A 26872-nucleotide genomic window follows, 5' to 3' on the forward strand; every position below is an offset into this window, starting at 1 on the left:
TAAAGTTGCTTTAAATTCCTTATTTTAAAATTTTTTTTAACATTTATTTATTTTTGATACAGGGAGAGACAGAGCATGAACGGGGGAGGGTCAGAGAGAGAGGGAGACACAGAATCTGAAACAGGCTCCAGGCTCTTAGCTGTCAGCACGGAGCCCGACGCGGGGCTCAAACTCACGGACCATGAGATCATGACCTGAGCCGAAGTCAGACGCTTAACCGACTGAGCCACCCAGGCACCCCAAAATTCCTTATTCTTAAAAGACTTACCTCTAGATATTGTTTACACATTCTTAGAATTCATTTGTTCACTTTTATCTACTACAATCCCTTATTTATATTATATTATAGGACTTGCAGACCACAAAATTTGAGAGCTGGAAAAGCCTCAGAGATCATTTTGGCTGTTTATTTTAGAGCCAAGGATATCTATTAGGGGTAGAGGTAGGGGTAGGGGTGTGTGTGTGTGTGTGTGTGTGTGTGTGTGTGTGTGTACATACATATATTATACAAATATATATAAATTTCTGGTATTTGAGAAAGATGATTTATCTGTGGACTTTACTTGAATTGTGGTTCTTCTCAACTTCGAGAAACAAGTGTGACAGAATAATAACAAAAATAGTTGTATGGGAGTGCAGAGCTGAAGCAGCCTGACCCCTCTCCACAGACCATCTGCTGAGAGGACCCTGACAGCTCTTATTTAAATAAAAAGTGATGCTTTCAGAGACTGTGAGTGCATAAAGGAAGGAGGGAGGAAGAGGTGACAAGAAAGCACAGCTTTGGGATTTGCTCACAGGAGAGATATTCCAGGAAGGTCAAGCATCCCCCCAAATTTCCTCCCCTTCATTTGTGGGGAAGTTTCCCCAATGAAGGTATGTTAGGAAGAAAAACAATTTGGCTGCCAATCAAGCCCATGAGCAAGTGTGCATTTGTGTCTGAGCAGTTCTTCTCCCTTGAGAGCCAAAGAGGCCCAGAGTTGAGCATGAACCCCAAAGGGGGCCTGCTGTGCTCCACCCTCCAAAGAGAGTTTCTGAAAACCTGAATGTGCTCATTCAATTGAAAATTCCTGAGCTCTATCCCCAAAGATTCGATACTGGGGGTGATGCAAAGGAATAGCATTTTAAATTTTTTTTTTTTCAACGTTTATTTATTTTTGGGACAGAGAGAGACACAGCATGAACGGGGGAGGGGCAGAGAGAGAGGGAGACACAGAATCGGAAACAGGCTCCAGGCTCTGAGCCATCAGCCCAGAGCCTGACGCGGGGCTCGAACTCACGGACCGTGAGATCGTGACCTGGCTGAAGTCGGACGCTTAACCGACTGCGCCACCCAGGCGCCCCGAGGAATAGCATTTTAAATAAGCATCCCCAGGAGATTCCGACCACACTTAGGAGAAATACTATTAGTGTGATGGCTGATGCAGGAATCTCAAAATGGAACAGGGTGATGGGTACAGGAGATGGAAGGGGTGTGGTGATACAGTGGATTCTAGAGACCAGTCACTTATTTTGAGGGTTTTTTTTTTTCTTTTTTTTGCCCTGAGTCAGCCTCGTTGTCACCTTTGTGGTCATTCTCTCTACTCTCCCTGGTCAGCAATGAAGGTACCTTTCAGGGGAACAAAAGGGCAGGTGGGGCAGACTGGCCTGCTACCAAAGACCCTGCTACTTCTTGGCTTTCCGTGGCTTCACTAACTGTGAGTTAACTAAAGTGCCTGGGGAAGGAAGTTCCCGTTCTTTAAGAAGAGTACAGATGCTGAGGGACTTCTGAGCTCTGACTCCAGGCAGGTCTGTGTCTCACTGCCAGAGAAGTCACTCTTCACCTTCAAAGCTAGGCATTAACTTTCCCCTTTGAAACTCATGCTGATGGGTTGCAATTTAACTATCCTGATGCCACCAGATGGGACTACTTGTTTAAACTTAACTGTAACCAGGCCATTCCAAAATGACTAATTAGACAATTGATCTTAGGTCACTGCATTTTAGAACCCATGGGGCCAGGAGGAAATCATATAATCCAATGTCACTCAGAAGGAGAAAGATGAGGCAGAGAGGGGTAGTGACTAACCTAATATCACACAGCAAGATGTTGAACAGAGGACACAAGAACACGGATCTCTGGATCCCCAGGGAAGAACCTCTTACTTCTGTCAGACACAGCTGAGAAACATCCTGACATAAATGAAAACAAAAGTTATAGGCTCCCAGATTTCCTTTTGCAAACTTTCTCACACAGAAGTGCTTTCAGAATAAATCTTTAGATGCTTTTATGTTTACTGTGTTGGGCAAGACGCCGATGTGAGCCTTGGACGCAGCAAGTGATGGATGGTGACAGCTTGCTTATCTGGTAACCCCAGCTCCCAAGAACACACTGAGATCCGAGGACTTTGCAAAATAAAAAAGGTCTCTGAGCCATCAAGTCCAGGACATGTTAGGTGTGGCCTGAGGCTCTGCCTGTTCTTTCCACGTGGGAATGTGTCGGGCTCTCACCAGCTTTTAGTGAGACAAATCCATCAAGGTTGGCCACAGAGGAGACACCAACTGCTCAGCAGACTAGAAGCAGCAAGTTAGAAAGGGAAAAAACAAAAAAAAAAAGAGTAGTATACTAATAGGCAGTCGGAGACACAGTACAAATTAGCGGCAGGAAGTGAGAACTGCATGGGAATAGATGGAATAAACCGTGAACACTGGAAAGAGATCTGAGCAGGCAGAGCAGGTGTGGGGTCCTCCAGGACATGCAGGCTCCTGGGGGAATTGCCATTAAACCACAAGATAATACCAGATGCTCCTCAACATGACCTTCAGTCATCAAAGTTCAAATTATGTTTGGCAAACCAAATTTAAGGAAGCAGGGATGCACAGAATCTATTATACAAAGTGTTCCATTAAAAGGATTAAAACGAAGGGTAATGAAAGCTTTCATTTATTTGGAAAGTTACCTTATATCCCACTTTACTCAGTAATGAAGCGACCCTGCCATGCACGCAAATCCCTTAGAGCTTTTAGAAAAGGAGCTTCTATTTAAACAGGTCTGGGGTGGGCTGGGGTGTCTCTCCTTTGGAGCCTGATTCTCCCCTGTCATTCAGAAAGAGGGTAAAGACCAATTCTCCTGCCAGGAGAGGAAGCAGGCTCCGGCCCACCCAGGCACACAAACATTACCTGTGCCCTGGGCCTGCCCAGGACGCCAGAGGTGCCGGCTGGGGTCTTCGGCAGAAACCTCACCTAATCACTCAACACTGTACCCAAGCCTTGTTGAGTGTGGTGGGGACATCCTCAGTCAGGGGTTCCTGTGGCAGCTTCAGGTCCTTGATTCCTTCCTTCCTTTTTTTTTTTTTTTTTAAATATTTAAACTAAATTTAAATTTATAGTGATTTAATCTTTATCAGAATTATGCACACAGTTTAAAGAGAAAAATAGTTGTCACCAATTTCCCCTTTTCAGAAGCAGTTGTATTCAGCCCCTATAGCTGAGGTTTTGTTTCCTTTTTTTAGTGTTTATGTCCATATTTCTAAGAAACATGCTTATATTGTCTTGATTTTTTTTTTCCTCAGCATTACCTATTTAGTTCCCCAAATGAAGGATGAAAATTTTGCTATTTTCATCTTTCCACTGTCAGGACACACGTAGTCTCCCAGCCATCTGGGGTCTAATTGCTTCTTAATCCAGCTTTCGGACAGTTCTCTCTTTTATCCCTACCTTTATTTATCCCAACTTCCAGGGGCCCCTGGTGCCACCCAGTTCTGGGCGGGTGGGGGGTGGCCCACAGTGCAAATCAGATTGCTTGCCAGGTGCCCCACTGCCAGCCTCAGAGTCAGCTTTCTTGCATCACCTAAGTCAATTATCACTTGTTCAGGTATTTTTCAATTTCCAAAATTTTGTTCCTCCCATTTTCTGTATCCTTATGGGTTTCTGCCTTAAAAAAAAAACAAAAAACAAAACCCCAAAACAAAAATTCCTTACTGTCATTTAATGAGGCTCAGAAGGGAGTGGAGATTAAATGCATGTGTTAATATACCATCTTTACCAAGAAGTATGTCATTGATTTCTTTTTCCTTCCCAAAGAGCAAATTATTTTCCATTTTAATTCACCAGATAAAAACATCTAACTCGTTGAAGCAAAGCAGTTTAGGTTTCCTTCTATACCATCTTCCTATCTTTTAGGTAGCAGATCAATGCAGTGACTAAAAGAGGAAATTAAAACTCAAAAATAGGCTGCCATTTTGGGGTAGTGACAGAGAGAAAGAGATAGACATTATACAGTGAAAAAGACTTCTCCCAGAAAGAATCTGGCTACCCTTTTATTACCTTTCATAAACTTTTTAAAGAAGAACATTTATGAAGCTTCCCCTCTGCAGATTCCCATTGAGAAGCTCCCCTGAGTGTGTTCCTCACCAATCTCCTACTTTGCTACTTCTTGGAAGAACAAGCATGGGTTAGATTTGGGAGACAGAGTGTGTGAAGCATGTTCGCCTGTGCTCACAGGTTTGTACACACTCATGCTTGTACAGCCACGCCATTTATTACTTACCCATCCCTGTCACTCATGCGTTGACCCAGACCCACCTGCCCCATACCATTCCTGCGTCACCTGACATTTCATCCGTCCCTCCACTGGCACTAGAGTGCTTGACTCTGACAGAATGCTCCCACCCTCCTGCCCGTCTGTAGACCCCTCTTTCACTCCCTCTCTCCTGAAGCCGGTGCTCTCCTACCGTACCATGACTGCATCAGAACAGTCCTCTCCTCAGAATTTCTCTAAACAGCACAGCTTTCTGGAGTGTCTTGGAAGAAGAGGCATCCATCCCCCTTTCTAAGGTCAAATGTTTCTTGACTGTACTGGATTCCTGCCCCTCTCACTTCTTCCCTCCTTACCCCCTGTCTCATCTTTGAATACCTTCCTCTTCACCTCTTCAATGGATCTTTCCTATCTCTAGGGGCATGGCTTTCTTATAAAGATGTCCCTTTAACCCTCTGACCCCGCTGTACTGCCATACTCTCCTCTTAAAAGAGTCGGCTCCGCAGGCTGTCCCCACTGCCCATCACCCGGTTGTCCCTGCTGTCCTCCCCAGGGTCTCTTCGGGTCACCTGCCTGCTGGGGCCTGCAGGTTCCCAGCCCACCTTGGCTGGGAGTCTTTACTTCTCAGCATTCTTCTCCTGCCTCCCTCTCTCTTCCCAAGAACACCACCGGCAAAACACATTTCTAGATCCAAAAAAACAAATCAATCCCATAGCCGGGAGTCTGAACATGTCCAAACTGGGCACACTTTTGAACATGTGGCTGGAGGTGGCAGTGTGACTCCTTACTGTCACTTAGCTGTTTAAATGAAGGCTTATCTAGTAAGAATAGAAGTTTGTGTTTAGAAGTTTGAAGTGCTTCTAAAATAATCCTCTCTTACAGCACTTTGGTACCTGTATCTTCATTCTGTCATTGCCAGATTAAAGTTCTATAAGCAGAACAGCAATTATTTATCAGAAGTAAAATCTCATGCAAATGTTTTTGAGCCCAATACAAATTAGCAATTCTTCATATGACTAATGACTATGTGCCCTTCCGATAACTGTAAACATGAGAAACAAAAGATCAAGGACTCTAAAATAAGCCCTTGGGATAACAGAAGGGCTGTGTAGGCGTTCAGCAGTAACTGTGAAACCAAAAGATAATCGTTATGTGCTTCTCAAGATCTTCAAACTCAGAGCAACACGAACCATTACATAGTGGTTATTCTTTTTTGCCTTCCAAGCAAAATTCTTAATAGACAAGACACTTCAGCTTTTTAAATACAAGTAAATATTATCCCTCACTGAAATTAGACATAAAGCTGCATTATGCTAGAGATGAGCAAATTTCATAAATCGATGAAGTTGCAAAAAATTGGCAATAACTCAGACTGTCAATAAATAGGTCTTTTTTTTCAGATAAATGTAGTTTCAAATTCTAACAGTCCACAATTCTTCTGGCAACGCATGCGCTTAGGAGAATCAAATCCTTAATACAAGTCAAATCACATTTAGTCAGTTAGTATTCGAGTGACTGCTCTGTGCAAAATGTTAAAACAGGTGCCATGGGTAAAATGCAGAGTAGCTCAATATGCAAACCTGTGCCTTCACAGGTTACTAGCCGGTTTAGAAGACAGACTCCATTAGTAAAATACATAGCAACTGAAACTGTCAGCTAAACCAAACACATTTTGAAGGCTGACTAGAATGGTTAGGTAACATAATTCCTACAATCATAAAAGGTCTCCTGGAAGACTGCTGAGACAAAAAGAAGAAATGTACAGATTGGCAGAGAGGAGGGAGAGAGAAGTCCTACTGGAGAGGTGGCCTGTGAAAATCTGACCAAGGAGAAACACACTGGGAGTGGGGAAGGGCAGCCCAAAGGCCACCCTGGATGCATCCTGTCACTTCCAGCCCTTCTCACTGCTCCCAACAGCTTCCCAGTTGGGAAGTCTCCCCATGAAAATTTTCTGCACACAGCTATTGTGAACATCACCTTACAGCTCAATTTCTCTCCTTTTCTGCTAAAAAACCAATCGCTTCCCACTGCCCCCAAAACCAAGTTCAGAGTCCTGAGTAACACAGAATAAGTACTCAATACGTTTGAGTATGTGTGATTACTTTCATATCTCCTGCTTGGCTGGAAGGTTCTAAAAGGCCAAAATCAATCTTATTTTTTCATATTTTGGAATGTGATAGCTCTTACAAGTACCCTTGACATGGTGTAAGTCCAAAACATATTTACTAAATGAATGACGAGATGATTTAATGAAGAGATTTTATATAATAATGGCAAGAGGGGCTGGCCAGTTCGTAGACAACCTTGCATAGTTAAGTTAGAAGTTTAGATCTGCCTCAACAGACTCTAGTCAGCTACTGGACGATTTTATGTAAAACAGTGACAGGGTAAAAACGGTGTTTGAAGTGTCTCATTTTAGTTGTGGTTGTAGGGAATATTAGCCCAGAAAGGACTAGAAGTAGCAAGATCACTTTGCTAATACTATTTTGCTAACAAGATGAGTAAAACAAGGTGAGGGTTTTCATCTGTTGATTAGTCACTAATGTGAATATTCCTTCAATAAACACCAAAAAAGAAAACCGCCATATATACCTTTGTCTTTGATCTATTTTTAACGAGTTCATTTCTGAGATAAGAGAGGAATCTTTTTTTCAGGCTAGGTGATACTTATGGTCTCTTGATTTTAAAGAATAGCAACAAGGGGTGCCTGGCTGGCTCAGTCAAAAGAGCACTGGGCTCTTGATTTTAGGGTTATGAGTTGGAGCCCTATGCTGGGTGTATAGATTACAAAGAATAAACAAACTTAAAAAAAAGGTATATTAAAAAAAGAAAAGCAACCAGAAGCCTTAGAAATTAAAGACAGATATTCTTATTTATGCAGCATAAATACCCTCCACATTAACATCTTCTAAAATGACGCTCTCACAAAATTTGAAAATTGAAAGAATTCCATTTTGTCTATTCTTATTACAATGCAGAACACTTGAGTTTGGGGTTTTATCTCAGCTAAAATTAATTAGATGGTAGCATTTTAAAATCCAGTGTAACATTTTGATGTTAAATTGATGAATTCATCAGCATCTGAAAATGCCAGTGCATTAAAAATTGTCAAGAGGTTGTAACTGGTGCCCACCCTCCTTCCTGAGTACTCATTCCCTCTCTGCTCAAGCCTCACTCACCTTTCCCATCGTGTGCTGGAAGGTCATGGGGGACTAGCACAGGGGACACTGAGCAGGAGGTCAGTGCAGTGGTTCTCCATCTTGGCTGCTTACTAGAAACACTGGAAGCTTTTAACAGCTATGAATTTTTCAACCACACCTCCGGCTGATGTCAATGTATTTTATTTTTATTTATTTTTTTACTGTATTTATTTTGAGAGAGACAAAGACAGCATGAGTGGGGGAGGGGCAGAGAGAGAGGAAGACAGAGAATCCCAAGCACACTATGCACTGTGAGCGTGGAGCCTCATGCAAGGCTCAAACTAACAAACCATGAGATCATGATCTGAGCTGAAATCAAGAGTTGGATGCTTAACCAACTGGGCCACCCAGGCGCCCCTAGATGTCAATATATTTTAAAAGCTTCCCCCAGGTGAGTTTGTTATCCAGGCTTGAGAAGTAGTGAATTAGTATCTTCTTTAGCCATGGAAAAAATAATTTTTATGCCTGATTTCCTGGTTACTGTGTCAGAAGACAAAATGGTTTAAGGAGCTACATATATGATGCTACTAATTTTATTTTAAAGAGAAGAAACAAACTTCCACTTACCTGCCTTCTGACAATGTACAATCTTTTCATATACAGCGTCTGCATTTTCAATCACTGCCTTGAGGGACTGGATCATCTGCAAAAGGAACATCCAGACACGGGATTACACCTGACAACCGGATGCCAGTCTACACAGGTGCATGAGGCTCTCCTCTATAAACAGGCTGAGGTGCTGTAGCCATGTGTTCTTTTATCTGCCTTCCCACTATTCAGTTCAAATGTATATGGAAGAAATGAAAAATCATGCATCCCATGTCACGGTTTAAGTAGACTGAGTATCACGTTTCAGACAGTTAGGCTTGTACAACACTGAATTTGAACCTTGAGCCAATACTGAATGGAGTTTGTTTCAGTGTGAAAATCTAGAAATCAATACGTACACACATCTGATCTGTGTTTTAAATTGTATTTTCAGCCATGCATTTTAACAAAATTCAACTTCATCTTACAGAAAGCTCTATGACCTACACACCGTACCCATTTAAGCTAAAATGCCTTCGTCCAAAAATTAGTTTAAAACTTACCATGACAATCAAAAAACAGCATTTATTTAATGCATCACTAATGATATCACTCAAACCAGTATTTTAAATGTTCCTATCAATGATTTTAAAAGATCCGATTTTGAGGAAAAAATAAAATAAAAGATCCAATTTTGAGTTCTTATTCCAAATTATACGTGCTTGTTCTAACAGCCAATCTTGAATTTAACAACAAAACAAAAAAAAAGGATCACAATCATTTTACTTACCAGAATGTTAGGAAAAGATCTGTTTGAAGTAATCTTTTTGGCTCTAAAATCACTATGAAAGTGGGAGAGCCAGATTCAGTTCTCACAGCTCAAATGTGAGCAACTATGACGCTTGCATTCAGCATAGATTTCAATTTTTTCTATTTAAATGTCTGGATATTTTGCATTATTATATTACTCATCTATTTTATATGACCATTTTATTTTAAATAACAAACACCAATCCATCATTCTCTATTCCTTTAAATTTACTGCCTTGTTTTTCTTTATAGTATTTATCACTAACTGCCACAATAATCACTTTATAGGAACCAAATATATGTAGGTTGGATTATTTGTATAATTCAAAGAAAGAACACCAAATTTTGATTAGTTACACTTATTTAAACCGAAGCATAATCAACATGCCTCTCAAGAAGTATACCAGATTCTTAAAATGAGTCACACAAGCATTAATCAACTTGTCCACTGTTCTAAGAAAATTATAGTAAACACCAAAAGGTTTAAGGCCAATGAAGGTGTTCATTCATGCCTTCATGCATTTCCACGGCCCAGGGCAGGAACTGGGGACACGGAGACCTACAGGATATGGCCACTATCTTCAAAAAGCCCACAGCCTACTGGAAGAGGATGCACTTTAGAATTCATGATTTTCACATTCACTCTTCAAAATCTGAGTCATGCCTGTAAATTAAAATAGTCTATTTTACAGCTTGACATATTGAACAGGCAATGATAAAAATGAATAGTTAAGAACTCGATTACACCGATATAAAGTCATTTGTACCATGACATCACTTGCATACTGAAAAGGTTCATACCGTCATCAGTAACCTTTTTCAGCTTTGATGTCAGGCCAAATGAGAGATATGAAGAAGCAAGGACTTCTTCAAGCAAGGATGGTGGCTGTCACAGCTAGCTCAGTGTCAAAGAACTGGCCAACTGTGCCTCTATCACTCAAATAGGAAAAAGGAGAAAAATGAAATGAACCTGGTCCTCAAGCAGACAGGCAGCACAGGGGCAATAACAGAGGGAAGGCAGAACAAAACAGCAGTATTAAGCATAGGCTTATGCATACAGATGCCCTGTGGGGGAAAGGTGGTCAAAACCCCAGTTTTTACTGGGGGTGGTGTGGGCGCAGAAAAAGCACAGATTTACATGGGCTCGAATCCCGGCTCTGCTGTTCATTAGCTGTGTCATCTCCTTATTAAATGTCATGGAGCCATAACTTCCTACCTATAAAATGAGTACCTATAAAAGATACTACCTTTATAACGTTGTAAGGATTAAATGGAAGGATGCATGACGGACACAATGAAGACACTTGCAAACAGATGAGACAATGGATTCCCCATTTACCCAGGGGTCATGGAAGAGCATTTTCTGGTAGCCCAAGTTGAGCTGAGCGAGCATGCCTTCCCTTCATAAGTTCACTGGCAGTGATTCAAACATCCATTACTAATTTTGGTTTTACTCGAAAAGCCTGGTGTGATGAAGTTCAGAGAAACAACAAATCACATTATTATTCTTAGAAGCATCTTCTGGTGTAAAGTATCTCCAGAGGTTACATAGTTGGGCACCTTTCAGCTACAAAAAACATGCAGGGCTTAAGGAAAGCACATCCATCTCAAGGGTCTGGAGAGAGAAGCTCACCCGCCTCCTGTGTTCTCTAACACTTGAAGGAGCAAACCTTTATTCTTGGGATAATCATTTACCGAGGCTCTCTGAGTACGGGACCCCGAATTAAGTGCTATGAATGAATAAAGAATAGCTGCTGACCCAAGACTATGAGCAAACAATAATCATAACAAAATGCAGTACTGCATCGTAGCTCGTGGGCTATTGGTTGTGACAAAGTTAAATACCCCTAAGTAGGTGGACGGGATATTTAATCCACCAGTGATGTACTTACTGGTGGTGTCACGGCGTCGTGCGGACGCTCTGTTTGTGGCTCAGACTTGAATACACTCTCCACCCCTTATTTACGAGCAGTATATAAAATATGAAGGTGGCTAACACACCAGGGTGGAGAATGCAAACCCAGTGAAAAGCCGTTCCTCTCAGGTCTGGAAGTAAACAGCAGCAGGCATTTGCAGACCATACGAGAGGGGTATTCTGGGTATTCTGGAGGGAACCAGCCTTGGAGAAGGTAAGCACAACAGTAAACAATCAGTGGAACTTAGAGAAGGCAGGAAGAAAACATATCCCCAGACCTTAGCAGAGATGATTCATCTTGCCACACCTGTTACTAAATGTTTTCACCACTTCCTTGGGGAGGAGGAACTGCCAGTTTATATCTTTTTATAGTTTTAGGGTGCATGTTTACAGTTAGGGTAAGTACTTATAAATACATTAATATGTAGTAAACAGTTTATAGTTCTTGTCCACAGAGTGAGTTCATTAATCTCAACTCTTGCAGTACCTGTGTAAATTCTTCTGGAGTGAAAGGGCCCCTCCAGGTATTCCTCAGGACCGTGAGCTCCCACAGGTGTCCTAAGTTAAGGGTCCAGCAGGCCGAGAGGGCAGGGTACCTACCTACCCAGATGGCTGATTTCTTGCTTTCACTCAGGGGACAACTAGGACCGAGTGTAGAGCACATGGCACTGAGGATACAGCAGGGACAACATGGGGGTGCCATTAGATCTAGTGGGGACCAACCTCTGCCTGGGTCTGCTGCTTTATAACAAGCTGTGGTTATAAATAGTACAAGTGTTGGCTGAAGGAATCAAAATGAAAGTAATTCAACGCCTCCTCTGTATCAGGTGCATACCTGGTGCTTTCTATTTCGTCTAATGCTCACAAAAGTCACGTGAGGTGGGTCTTTACGGTGTCAGTTTTACAGATTGAACCCTTTAGACCTGAGAGTTAAGCTACTTTCCCAAGGTCCTCTGGTAAGATGGGCAAAGGGACTGCCCCTAGGAAACAATGAATTCTGCTTGACCTCAAAGCCTCTGCTTTTCCACAGCACTGGGACCGGCCCTGCCATACGAGTAGCAACTGCGCAATGAAGATGAGGAAAGGGCAGTCCAGCCAGAAAGACCTACGAAAGCAGAAAGGAATTTAGTAACTCCTGACAGGTGCTACACACATTAGGTGGTACAATCACAGCTACTGACTTTACCCCTGAATTTTCTTTTTAAGTAATATTTCTGTAAAGTGCGTTGGGAAAACATCTTTCAAAAGTGACAACAATAAACAATTTGGTTGGCTCCACTTAACAATTCATTATTAAGAGAAATCATAAATGAGAGAAATCAGTTATGTTTAACATGAAACTACTAGAATAAGCATTTCAGAGTAGACAAAAGCAAATACATGGGGAGCGATATCAAGAGATGAGTCAAAGGGAGAAACCGCTTTAAATTATCTTATTTTCTCTGTATATATGACATTACTATGTCAACATAATGCAAGGCCCAGGAGAGTGGTTGGTTTTAGAAGCATTATTTACATTAATGCAAATGCATTTCCATCAGTCCCTTTTAAATGCAGAGGTGTGGGTCTTGGCTCAGCAATCAGATCATCCTGCCCCTTACCCTAGCGACTTACTGCACGGACAGCTCATGTTGTTTATGAAGTACAAGATGCGTTTGTGTAGTTGTGTAGTTGTTGCTAACAGATTTTATATTAGTGTCCAGTTACCAGTAACTCCTACATTTCTGGAACCAATGCATTAGGAAAGTCTATAGACTTCACATAGCCCAGAAATCCATTTCATAAATTTGATCCACTCTAATATAAGATTTTTTTTAAATTTTTTTTTAACGTTTATTTATTTTTGAGACAGAGAGAGACAGAGCATGAATGGGGGAGGGTCAGAGAGAGAGGGAGACACAGAATCCAAAACAGGCTCCAGGCTCTGAGCCATCAGCACAGAGCCTGACGTGGGGCTCGAACTCACGAACCGCGAGATCGTGACCTGAGCCAAAGTCGGACGCTTAACCGACTGAGCCACCCAGGAGCCCTGTCTAATATAAGATTTTAATACAGGACTCAAACAGATGAAAAGCTGGAAGTTTCAACTAACGGCAAATAGAAGTTCGTATTTTATTAAGCTGGACAGAAACCAGAAATGCCTTTCATTAAGAATGTTCTGTTTTGGGGCACCTGGGTGGCTCAGTCGGTTGAGCATCCGACCTCGGCTCAGGTCATGATCTCGCGGTTTGTGAGTTCGAGCCCCGTGTCGGGCTCTGTGCTGACAGCTCGGGCCTGGAGCCTGCTTTGGATTCTGGGTTCCCCTCCCCTCAGCTGCTCCCCTGTTCACACTCTGTCTCTCTCTCAAAATAAATAAAGATTAAAAAAAAAAAAAGAATGTTCTGTTTTGAAAGTAACTCCCCATGTTAATATAAGGCAAACTTCTCCACTTAATGGGCATGGATATAAAAACTGCTATTGTATTAATACAGTTTATTTCACTCAATTTCTATAGACTGCTTCTTTATTTTTTGCTTTGAAATTTACACATCAAGTAGGAAAATTCTGTTTTCAGGACAGGCAAGTCCACAGTTTTATGTAAGGATCTTATGTCTAATTTTGGACAGTGCACCAAATCTCCTTTCATCCCAGGCACACAGATTTTGATAATTAAAAAAAAAAAAATTGCCAATAATTTCAAGTCCTTGGGTGAAAGAAGTTTAATAATAACAATAATAACATCTTCTGAGTTCTAGAATTTTCCCTTTATTGTGCTTTCACTTCCATTTCAGACAGAAAATGCCTCCCTCATAAGACTTGGCTTTGCCTGTCCCCATCTTCACACACGGCCGCCGCGGCTGCTTTTGCTGTAGGTGTTTCTAAATAAAGTTACAAAGTCTGAGAAGTGCTAAAGCTCTTACAGGAGGGAATGTCTAGGTAACAAACAACGTTTGTTCCTTAACACAGGTTCTGTGACTATGTGACACACAACAAACTCAAGTAATTGAGCATCATTCTCAAACTTGCCAAAGGAGAGGCAAGAGAAACGATACACCCGCCCCCATCTCTGAACACCTCCCGGGTTCCAAAGCTGTCATGGAGATCGATGGCAGGCCTTAGTGGACAGTGAATGTCCAAGTGGCAGGTACCCTGGTTTGGGTACCGCCAGGCTCAGGAAAGACCCAGGGAGGACTGGACCAAAGCACAGCTTGCCTCTCAGGACTCTAGGAATAAATAACAGAACCGCAAATGTGAATCAAGCATCAAGGTCTTCAGAAGACCAACTAATTCAGTCCAAAGCAGAGTTCTCCACCCAATCAGAATTATCTGTGTGGAGTCTCTAACGCTCAATGTCATTGGAGGACTGTCACCCTGTGCTACACAGCCCTACAAAGCAAGTCAGTTCCCTAATGCTGAGAATGGGACAGAAAACAGGGAAACTCCCTCAGGAATCTGTAAATTTTGGTTCTTTTTTCTGTGCTCTTGAAAATAATCTCTCTCCAAGTTAACAATACTACCTTTCTTTTTAACACTTTACAATAATTATTCCCATGTGGCTGAAGAACTTTAAAATCAAATACAAGAACACTAGCATCCGAGACTTTGAAACTGAAATTCAGAGGTAACATTTTCTTTCAGTAAAATTTCAAAGCACAGCAAAATATCACAAAGTTGAACTAATGGAAGACAAACCATTTACGAAGTTACTGTTGGAAAAGGCAACACAGCTTTTAATACTTGAAAATAATATAAAAGTCACACACTTGAATGGGGGTGTAAAAGTTATATCACCTGGGGGTCTTTGCCCAGGAGCATGCTACAGTTAAACCCAGCCCCTTGTGTGAGCCGGGGAGGGCTTTGGCCACATTTTGCAAAGAGCTGGTCGCCATCCGGGGGCCGAGGTATGCCATGTCATTAATGGCTGTGGCCATTGTCCCTTCTAGCAAGGTCACCATGAAAACACTTTCCACAGAACAAACAGTTTCCAGAATAATTTGTCCGTTTCCTCTTGAAACTTCACTTCTATTTCCACATTTTCCACTATGCAAATCATAGAAAAGTATAGGAAAAAACCTATATAATAGAAAAGTTATAGAAAGGACCTAAAGCTCTGCCAGATGAAAACCACTACTGAATGTTAATGAACACGGAGAGAGGAGCATCGGTGGCTACTGTCGCATATGGGGCTCCCCTGCAGGCATGGTGGGGAGCGGGCAGCATACGAATCAATGCAAAATATCATTAAGCTCTCCAAGCACTTCCATTCACGTTAGAGGAAAACAGGGAAATGTGGTTAGAAAAGGAGAGAAGGGTCAGCTTGGATGGGGTACAGACTTTCAGCTTTGTGCAGAGACCAAAGGTGCAGGAAGAAATGCAGGGTCGAGGGCGTGAAGGTGGGGACAGGCCTCAGGCAGGAAGCCAGGGCAGGAGAGGCATAGGAGGTGGTGGAGGGGCTGGGGAGAAAGGATGAGAGTGGGAGACTGTGTGGGGGACAGAGCAGGACTCAGGGACCAATGTGCTGTGGGCACAGAGGACGAGCCAAAGCCTCTTTCCTCTTAGAGAGGCAACTAGACAGATAAGACAAACTTAACCCATCCACAGCTGTAAAGCATTTCACGGTTTCCAAAGTGTCTTTCCTACTGTTCACTCATCTAGGATGTGGAGGTCCTCCTTGGTTGGTCTGAGCTGGTGGTCACAATGGTGAAAATGTGCAGCAGCAATCGGAAACTCGTGTGGTGGCTTGGTTCTGGCACTGGAGAACTGGGAATGTTCTGCACAGAGGTGGCAGCTGAGATGAAAACATGTATGCATCTCCGAGGAAGGGATTTTAAAGATAAATGAGATGAAAACATCACAGTGCTGTTCCAGATCACTTAAATTAATAAGCAGAGAGAACCAATGTAAGAGACACAGCAGGAGTGGTCAGAGGGGAAGGAACAGAATGAGGATATTAAACATTTACAGATGTGTGAGGAGAGTTTCTGGAAGGAGGGTAGGGCTAAGCATTAGGAGCTCTGGATTTGGTCATTTGGTAACTGTGGAGAATATAATTGCAGTACCCATAGTTCTGCTATAATGGGACATACAGGCTCCTAAAAATCACTGCACTACAAAAAGTTATGCAGTAAAAACCACAAGGTTGTGGGAAAAATGGGGTTAGGGGCCCAGCACTCAAAAAGTTTGCAGTGACATATTTAAAACAGACAGGAACTGAATAAAAGTGATAGCCCGGCTCCACATGTGTTAAATGGTTAAGGAATGCAAAACTACTGCAGTGCACGTGGCACCTGACCCTGAAAAAGACCTGAGGTTTGCTTGGGAAGTGGGTGGTAGGACGGTTGCAGCTCGTGGGTCATGGGAAGTGGAGGAAAGGTGATGTGACATCTGAGGCAAGGCTGTAACAGCAGGCGTGGACAGGCACAGCTAGAAGCCCATTCAACTAACTGGGGGAGCCGGGTGCCCTGTGAGGTGTGGATGTGCACGCAGGTCAGCCACGTGTACTTTTCCAGGCTCACCAGGGTTTCCTGCGGTCAAAACTGTGCACACACAAACACAAAATTTGACTTAGGTTAAAATTGTTCCTTAATGCATCAATCACATTCAAATAGATTTGCGTCTTCACAACAAGTGTTATTGTCGAACGGACTACTGGAGATTCTTTCAAAATCTTTCTGAAATTTCTTTTTTTCAAGATCTCCCATGCAATTTCATCGTGAAGTGCAGTTAGACTCTCAGTTTCTATGAGATTCAACCAAAGCATGGTTTTGGCATCGTATAAGCCTGCCCCCAACTATTTTAACAATCTTTTTTTTTTTTTTTTTTTTTTTTTAGTTTTGGCCAGAGAATAGATGTCAAGTGCTATATAAATCTGGAGTGAATTATGAGTTATGAGTGACCCAGGGTCCACATTCAGGAAGCCAAGAATTCTCTAGCTTTTCAACATGCTCTGATTTTTTCATAAAGTTCACTTCAGAGCTAGGGTGGTATGTGCCTCAGGAATGAATGTGGCTCCCCTGGTAGATAACTTTTATTTAAATACTGGTACAATACAAATCTCTTATACACTAAATTTCAGATCAAATCCTGTAAAGTAACACACCATCTCATGTGTAGCTATCTAGTTGAACTTTCACACGATATAAAGCCTCCTCAACCACAAATCTTCGTCTCCATCTACCACTTCTCACTTTCACTTAATACAGAATCACATTTACAACACTTAGAAAGGGCTGCATTTCACAGATTAAACCTCCAGTTTTAATTAAACTGCAGTTTCTGAGGTGAATCACCATGTAAACAAAAGACGAAGACATTATGTTTGTTATACACACAGCAATATAGGTTTCTCCTGTACTCACCTAAAATACCACTTGGATTCAGTAAAAAATTCATGAAAATAAATAGTGTCATGTAGTCAAAACAACCAAGTTATTGCCCTAGGTTCTTGCTTTCTAGTGGTTGCTGTGCCACCAGGTACCCAAGGAGGGCCCAAATGTGACATGTGTGGGGATTTCTGAGCAGTACTTCCAATATCAGCCACTAGAAGTCCTTAGTAATACACATCTGCTGGGCTGGGAGGGAGGAGAAAGGAGCAGAGGAGAGAAAACATCACAAAGGGAAAACTGGGTTTGGGAGGAGCACTATGTAGAGGAATAAAAGAAAAAAAAAAAAGACAAAATCACAGAGGAAGAGCTCAGAGGAATTAAAACAATAAATGCACCAGCGTGATTGATCTTATCAAAAATCATAATTTAAATCAGATAAGAACATTTTAATTTATGCAGACAACTGAATAATCTATAAAGCTACAACCAAACTTGGATTTAAAAGGAATTCATTCCTATTTCTAGACTAATGGGGATTTAGCATTACCACAGGTCTCCATATGTTCCTAAACATGTTTAAATAGACGGCGAGCTGGAGAAGCAACACTGTGCAAAATAGCTTGGGGGAAAGAAAGGGGGAGGGTGGAAAAACCTAGAGTTCCAACAGATCAAAAGATTAGTTATAAAGCCAGTGTATAGATTTTAAATGTTTATCCTACTCTAAACTGTTGGCAAAGTTTTGAAACTTCTGAATAGTTTTAGCTTCAGGAAGTACACAGAATTTCAAAAAGTTGAAAAGAATTTTAATCTTGTGCTGTTTCTGGTCCTTGTACAATACAATATTCTAAGAAGACAAAAATCATTGAAAATTAAGCAACAAAATAGAACCTAAGCTAGGTTCCCAAAAAGGAACTCCAATGCAATTATAAAACTATGCAGAAAAAGCATACAATAATTCCTACTAGTTCCTGTAATAATATGTTGTGCTGTACTTTTCTGTGTGGAGAACACATATATAGTTAAGTTCAAATGCACTTAAATTATAATAATGCTGTTATCTCTCCATGTTATGGTCAGCCTTATACTCGTCACAGAATAACCTGGTGTGCTACACAGCATCACTTGGTGTTTACATGATTACTGTGGGAAGACTCACGATATTCTCACACTCGACAGGCTGAGTCATCGTGCACCATGGCTGCCTCATGGAGACCCACACACAAACCCTACCCTCTCCAGGCTTTGGGTCATGTCAGCCTCTTAAGGCTGTAAAAAAAATCTCCCACTTTCCTAAATTAATAACGATATGCTCTCAGGACACCCTCAGACCATCTCAGCACGATACCTAAGTGCACCTGTGCTCAAGTATCCTCTGTGGTCAGGACAGAAGGAAGGGAGAGGAGTACAGAGGGACTCAGCAACTTGCAAAGGAACTTTGGCCTCGGCCTGAAGGGCAGCCAGGCACAGTCCAGTGGGGACGCAGTCTACATAGTCAGCTGCTCCTTCTGCCTCCAGTAAATGCCTGCAAAGCCGGAAAGAAGGGCAAAGCACCACTGTAGCTCTCCAGTCTCGGAAGTTTTCAGGATAGTGAGTTCAGAGGCTACATCTTGGATGGAGAGCATAAAAAGTGAACTGATAAGAATGGCTTAAAACATGGCCAGAATCATCCCTGCAGGAAGAAAGGGGAACTTGAGCTCGTTAAACCCAATTATTCAGTGAGCAAGCTACTTCCGGAGAAAGATTAGGAACTTCTGGATGCTACATTAACTCTTTCAAGTCACCAAGGACCATTTTGAGTTCTGACATGCTTGTTTAAAACAATTATTACTACATTAATTAAATTTCAAAAGATACAATTAGAATTAAACATCGTACCACTTTTATTACTGTCTACTTATAGCAAGCCTTTTCTCCAAGGGCATCACGGTGATCTAGAAACTCCTAATTAACAGAAGGTAATTCAATCATAGTTTTACTGTAAGGTATCATTAGTTTCTCTCAGGTCTGTGTGACTAAGTACAGACGTTAGTTAAAAGAAAAAAGCAATTGGAGGCTTCTCTGTAATGAAAAGCAGGTTGTTTTTTTTTTTGTTTTTGTTTTTGTTTTTTTTTAGCACAGTGAAGTGTCCACAGTATTCCAGGAATGACAGAGCAAGCAGGAAGACAAGAACGCAGTCAGCCAGCTACTAGAGTATTTACTGTATAAACCCAGGATTTCTTTCTCCTGTTGACCAAATAACTCACGTGTTCCCCTGTCTTCCCCTTTCAGAGAAGACAGACAGCTTGCCTAGTAAGGCGGTGGGAGACCTTACCTTCTGCTTTTCACTTTGTAATTCTAACCCTGCCTTTATGAACTGGAGTAGCCATGCAGCAAAGCTGCTGCTCTGAAGTGGTGTTAAAATATGCAGACAAAAAGGTCTTACAGCTTCATGAGCTGCAGGTTTCTAGCGTTTGAAAACTAATAACATGATCATGACTCAATTCTCAATTTATTGAGAATTTATTGTGGTCTGGTCTACTTACATATAATTTCATACCCTTTGAGGTGGTGATACCCATTTGAAGATAAAGAACTGGACTTGCCCTCAGTCACACAGTAAGCACCAGGCAGGGACTATCTCATCATCAGGGCTCATATTCTTTGCTAGCACAACCCCCAACCCCAAAGCCCATTCATATACTTCCGAGGGTGTAGGGTCTATATTTCCTCCTTCATTCCCCAATTCTGGTCGCGGGGTCTTTACATAAGAAGAATTTTGTGCACAGGTATTCACATTCCCTGCACACCTGCCCAGATGGTCTGTACTCATTGAGATGTGCCCTTTGCAAAACACACCAGGGCATTGTCTTCTGCTGGGCACCTGTTGCCCTCACTCAGCTCACCATGGCAGGTGAGATAAGGACAAAGCCAAGAATTTCCCAAGGTGGGGCCAGAGCTGGCGGACTGTGTGTGTGTGTGTGTGCATGCGTGTGTTTTCGGCAGAGTCTGGTTTCTTCACCCAGGAGCACAGGAGTGTAGTACACCTAAGCATGGGCAGTGAATGTCAGCAATGAAGAGGCTGGGACAATTGAGAGACAGGGTAGCTGTGTGGCATTCAAGTACTTCTCTGCTTGGTCCACCAGGAGCCTATGCCCACCTGCTTAGCTCACATGACAATCGATGGATAAGCATGCTTTGTAAAATCCTAAAACACTACATATGTATGAGCAATGTCCCCATCCTGGGCTGGCTTCACTGAATCAAGCTGTTCTCCTGTCTGGCTGGGTCAACAACTAGGGCTCTCCCCTCCCGTCCTCAACTCTGCTATATTTTCCTCTTAGGACATATGAATTTTTTAAGCAGGGAATTTCAGACACAGCAAAGTCCTCTGGCAAAAGGCAGGGGAGAGTTGAAGCTCTGAACAAAAAGATACATGATTTGGGGAGGGGGACTCTCATGCCTGCCTTCCCATCTCCCCCAGGTCTAGTCCTGAGCCTCCTGCCTCCAGCCTGCCCTCCCCCCACCCCCCCCCGCCCCAGGCATCTCAGGCGTCCTCTTCTTGTTGGACCCACGGAAGGCTCCACTCACCGCCTTAGGACATGGGGGCTGCCGTCTAGGACACAGCCTGGAAGAGCAGAGTGGTAGCTCTACCCTCCAGCCCCTGGCCAGTCCCCAAACCTAACATCCCAGGGAAGACCACTGGTGATGGTACCAATGAGCCAAGTTTGGGAAAATGGAGGCACTGCGGGGCAGGGAGACAGGGTAAGAACACCTGATCTGTGTCCCGGAGAGCAAGGTCATTTTCATCCATTCATTCATAGACAAACTTTGAGCGCCCGCTCTGTGGCAGGCTCTGCTGTGAGACAGAGCGGTGAACAGGGCACACACTGTCCCTGCCATCCTGGAGCTCCGATTCAGGGGCGGGGGAGAGAAGTACCTTAAAAAAAGAAATCAAACCAACGAATGCATAATTACAAGCTGCAGTGAGTGTGAGAAGGAAATGAACAGCATGAACCAGCAGGGTGTGGGAAGCTACAGAGGGCCCTCGGCACAGCCTTCCCATTTCCTCCGGTGGGAGAGGGCTTCACAGGCTTGGTCTCCGCCCCCGGCACCCTTTATAATCCCCTCCCTGATGAGACAGCTTTAAATAGAAGGTGGTTCACACAGCCTGGATTTTATCATTTGAGAGAGAGCCCTGCTCCCTGTTCAGGGAGGGGAGAAGGAATCCAGGTGTTTTCAGAGAAGATGGCAGAGCCTGCTTGGGAACTCCACCCAAACCCCCTTCTCTGCACCCCTACACCCTCCCCTGACAAGAAAGGTTTGGTCTGACTGATAAAAGGAGCACTACTTAAACTGGATTCGTTGGCTCATTTTTTTTGGTCAATGTTTATTTATTTTTGAGAGACAGAGAGAGACAGAGCATGAGCAGGGGAGGGGCAGAGAGAAGAGGAGACACAGACTCCGAAGCAGGCTCCAGGCTCCGAGCCGGCAGCACAGAGCCTGACGCGGGGCTCGAACTCATGAACGGTGAGATCGTGACCTGAGCCGATGTTGGGACACTCAACCGACTGAACCGCCCAGGTGCCCCTCCTTGGCTCATTTTTAATGCCTTATTACCAGGCGGTATAAGCAGGACAACATGCTCACTACGTGTGAAGTTAGTTACACATGTTACTGGATTATAACACAAAACTCCGTGGATTGTCTCCATTCCCACTGACCTAGCGTACTTGCCTCATGAGCACTAGAAGCGATCAGAGCAAACGTTAATTGTCACTGGCTTTTCTCTTGCAGTTTGTGCCTCTGGTGTCTGTAGGCTCCTCCCCATCAAAATGCTAAGTGAGCATTACCGCTGCAGGGGCTCACCGCTCTCCCGGGATGGGACTCAAGCCACCGCAGCACTCTCCGCCAACCAGGTTAACAAGTAGGATGATGTTCTTTTGGAACAAAATTCAAAGTGCGCAGAGCACGGAATTTTAAAAAACAAAAAGAAAACCTTTAGGATTATAATTTAAACTGGTGAAAGTGAATACAGGAACCAGTGCATTAAAATACCCTAGGGACTTTTTTCTCCGGATCCTCTTTTTGAGGGGTTGGCCAATTCTTTCCACAAAGGAGGAGACAGCAGGTATTTTAGGCTTTTAGGTTTAGGCTTAATTTCTGTCTCAACGACTCACTGCTGCTGTTGTGGTACAAAAGCAGTCACAGAAAATGTATCATGGATGTGGCTGTGCTCTAATATAACTTTGTTTTCAGACACTGAAATCTGAATTTCAAATGGTTTTAGCAAGTCACACAGGTATCATTTTTCTATCTTTTCCAATCATTTAACATGTAAGAACCATTCTTCACTCTCAGACCATATGAAAACAGGCGGTTGCCAGTGTGGCCCACAGGCCACGGTTTCCCAACTGTGCCCTAACACGTTACAAGATGCATCATTTGGTGATATTGGACGAAAAGGCTTCAGGAGAACATAGCTCGATACGTTACTTGCACATTTTATCCAAGACCATGAAAAAAATCAAGTCCAGCTAGTATTTTTAAAAGGATAAACGTATCTTATGATATATGCAAGCAAAGGAAAGATTTGGTTATGGAGAATCCTAACATTGGTCAAAGACTTCCATCGACTCATAGCAAAGACAGAGAGCTCCGTTTTAGGCAATCAACTAAAAATCAGTTAAGTACCATGCTAGTACCATTTAGTTAAATCCTCAAATAGCTACATCTCTTAGGTTTGTTTACTTGTTTGTTTGTTTTTGCTTTTGGCACCAGATAAGTGATTTAAAAGCGAAAATCATTTGGTGCCCATATGATGATATAAAGATGGTGTCACTCCACACGGCCATCCTGCAGTGAGGGAGTGTCACAATTTTAAAGAAAACCAGAATAATCAAAGCTGGTATCAAAGAAAATACTGGAATTAAAGATTTCTGTAAGTTGCTAAAGGATTTCCTATATAAAATCTCCACATAAAAATCTAAACCATTTAGCCCTAAAGATGTGACTAATACTAAATGTAGTAGGGAAATAAATATTTGAAACTACCTAACATGTTATTTTTAAGTTAATTGGTAATTAAGCTTGTAGAGTTCAACTTAACTCTGAACACATCATATCGTCCACCCACTGAGTTTACCGTGAGAGTAGTTTTCCTATGGTTGGGAATTTAAAATGCCCCAATTAAGTTAGAAAAGACTTCAAAGCCATTGTTAGGTGCTATTTTTATTCCTGATAAATTCATGTGGTCATGAAATCAGATTTCTGATATTAAAGGTGGCTATTTCTGTGGGGTGAGTGGCATTAATTATTTTACAACAATATGGGGGAATAAAAGTGAACAGAATGAAAAACAGGAGCTGTTAAAAGAGAATGAGTGACAGTTTCTGTAATCCCCACCGAGAGAGGCGTCCGTGTGCAGGGGGCAGTCACCACCCAGGCTCGTGCAGACTAGAGAGGTTTGGTGAGGCTGAGGGTGTGCACTCCTGCTCATACGAAAACAAGAAATAAGGAATCTACACGCAGGGCTGATTTTTATTTCTCTCATGAGCATGAGGTCAAATGTACATATCAACAAAACATAGGCTTCAAATCTCATGTAGTGTCAAATGTTATATATTACCCACATCTAGCTGTGGAGAAAAATCACTACCTCATTATTCAAAAGGCTGTGGAAAAACACCTTTAAAATTTTCTTTTCCAGTTCATAACTAGGGACATAAAAGGTCAGAAATGAATATACCCCTACTGCCCAAGAAAAGATGCCAGAAGATAGTTCAAGTAAGTGTCTAGAATTGCATTTTCTCAAAAACAATTCTGAAATAGACGTTTTTTCATCTAAACTGGTTACTTCAATAGCTTCATTTTCATGGAGTTGGTTCCATTCAAATTATCCCATTTCTTAGAGAGTTGTCTTCTAAAGTGTGATTGCACGTCCAAAGAGCATGTGCCCAAAACAGAGGAGCTCATCACTGCATTTACAAACAAGTCTGTGCATCACCACTAACAATTTTATACAAGGATCTGGTGTAACTTCAATCTTTTTAACTCAACTCCAAATTACACTTGCAACACTGTGCAATTACACTTGCAACTGAATTTCTAAATGGAAAAGCATATCCCGTTCTTAACTACACAAAAATGGGTGGTAATAAATCAAGTTAATCGGTGAATGGATCTCACATTGAGAAAGTCAGGGAATGACACTGAAAACATCAAGATTCTAAACAATAAAAATCATATTATCACTGTAGTTTACATGCTTTCTAAACTTTAATCTGAAGATGGACAATGGGACACAATGAAATATTAAACAATTCATCCTTTTGATGAATCTTTGACAAAAAAAATACTTCTGAACAGAAACTCTCATGTGTCCTTCCTAATTGCTAATTGTAGCCAGCACTTTGAAGCCAGCACTGGTGGCAAACTATCTCCATTTAAGTGTCTGGAGAACATTCTGAAGCCCAGATGGAGCTGGACACGAGGGCAAAGGCAGCCACTGCTCCGAGGTGGAATGGAGAACCGCCACAGGATTGACTTCCCCAACTCCCCACCTGGTCAGAAACCGCCACTGTTAGGAAAACTACTTAAGTTCAATGGTGAAGATGCATTTCCTAGGTCCTCCAGTGGAGTGTGGCCCAGGAAGTGCTTGGTGTTTCGAAGGGGTGCCCATACTTGGGGAGCTCCAGGGTTTCCATCTCAGGTCTCTGCAAGCTTACAGAGATGCAGATCAACACATTGGTTTCTCTTCCCAAGTAGCAGCCAGTAGCTAGCTGCAAGTAGAGGTGGCACAGCCACTTGTGTACCAACAGCAAAGGTTAGAAGTCAAGGAGAGACACAGCCGTGCGCTGGGTCCAAGGTGAGAGGATCAGAGGGTCCCCAAGCAAGGGGAGAAGCAGGCTGAATACATCAGTGAGCTATGAAGTGCATGTTCTAGGTCAGCTAATCTTCATTTCTGTGAATCTAAAAGGATATGGAACTCAAGCTGTGTAAAGACACACAGACTATCACGTGCTGAAAGCCAATTAGGTTCTTTGTGTCTTTGATCATTGCTTTTCTGGTTAAAAAGGATTTCCACAAAAGAGGACAATCACACCCACAAAACTAGATGTAGAGATGATACCATTCTGTGGACACTACAAAAATAATTCCAAGCTTTAAGATGTCAAGCAGATTCTGGACACTGTAAAAACATTTTTTTTTTTAAGAGCTGTATGTTATTAATAGTGTTTGATGGATGTTTTACTAGCAAATCAAAAATTCTGATTCTGGAAAACTTCAATTGCTAGAGGAATACATGACATACATGTCCTTAAAGTTATTTTTCTCTTCTTTTTCTCGCTTCACAATATTAGGCTTAACATAACTTCATTAATCCAAACACACCAAACGGATGCTACCAAGATGCTCTAAGAAGAATGTTATTGGCTTATAGCCAATAGCAAAGGTCACAGAGAACAATCTGGCTCTGTTTCTCTTGATGATCACAATCCCTTTAGCTAACAGGGTTCTTAAAGTTGTCACATCATAATTCTAACTCTACCTTCTGGCTCCTTTCCAGGTCTTTCTCTAGCTGGTATTTCAGGACCGTCTTTATAGCGATCCAGAAGATGTGCTGCAGGGGGGAGGGAAGCAGTGGGGAGGGAATGCTGATATCGGGGGGGGGGGGCGCGGGGCTGCAGCAGGAACATAGGTGTTATGGGGAGAGCGTAAAGTTATTTTTCCCCACATGTATGGTCATATTTTATAAACCATTTTGTGGTTGGTGGCGCCTGGATGGGAGGAAGAAAGGAGCAGTGAAGGAGAAGTGTCTCTTGAAGTCCTGAGTGACTGGAGGGAGCTATGAGATCCCTCCATGGCAAGAACCAGCCTTAAGGTGAATGGGGGTGAGGGAGAGGATGGCAAGCTTTAGAATGATGTTCTTTAGGGGCGCCTAGGTGGCTCAATCAGTTAAGCATCCTACTCTTGGTTTTGTCTCAGGTCATGGTCTCACAGTTCGAGAGTTTGAGCCCCACAGCGGGTTCCACGCTGACCATGCAGAGCCTGCTTGGGATTCTCTCCCACCTTCTCCCTCTCTGCCCCTCCCACGCTCTCTCTGTCTCGAAAGAAAGAAAGAAAGAAAGAAAGAAAGAAAGAAAGAAAGAAAGAAAGAAAGAAAGAAAGAAAAAAGAATGATTCTTTAGTAAGAATACAGAAAGAACCCTTTTACAACCCACCCCCCTCCAGGCAACAAGTGGCCACTTTGTAGAGAAGCAGCGGGAAAGAAAGTGTGAGAGACTGAGCATTTATAGTCCAAAGTAGATGATTAAATCAATACAATGGATCAAGTTTACTAAGTGAATGAAAACTGAGGAATACCCACCTCCTTCCTGAAAGAGACAGGAAAGGTACATTTTTCTTTGCTACCTGAGTTGAGTGTGAAGTTTGCACTTATCTGTCACAGAGGCATAAGGTCATGTGAAGATGAACTGGCCACAGAAGTGAGAAGACCACAGTGCTACCTGCTCTGCTCAATGAACATTTACTTGCTCAAAGTCTAGTGGAAACAAAACATTTACTAAATAAATTAGGATAAGGAAACTAAATGCTTCCTCACAGTTTCGAAAAGCCACCAGTA

General features: G+C 42.4%; 1 protein-coding gene across 6 annotated transcripts in view; it reads right to left on the reverse strand.

Moving 5' to 3' along the window:
* The window catches only part of PLCL2 (phospholipase C like 2), a 189921-nt gene that overhangs the window by 34931 nt on the left and 128118 nt on the right, over nt 1-26872 (reverse strand). For 5 of the 6 annotated variants that reach the window (XM_047098731.1, XM_047098730.1, XM_047098729.1 and 2 more), the window contains one exon: nt 8281-8356. In XM_047098731.1, the coding sequence (XP_046954687.1) occupies nt 8281-8356 (76 nt within the window). Of the gene's footprint in view, nt 1-2065; nt 2170-8280; nt 8357-26872 lie in introns of all 6 variants that reach the window. The other variant, XM_047098728.1, reaches the window with a different exon arrangement.

This window comes from Lynx rufus, unplaced genomic scaffold (genome assembly GCF_022079265.1).
Source record: "Lynx rufus isolate CCGP_SWC_20201006 ecotype Redwood Valley unplaced genomic scaffold, mLynRuf1.p SCAF_5, whole genome shotgun sequence".
NCBI lineage: Eukaryota > Metazoa > Chordata > Mammalia > Carnivora > Felidae > Lynx > Lynx rufus.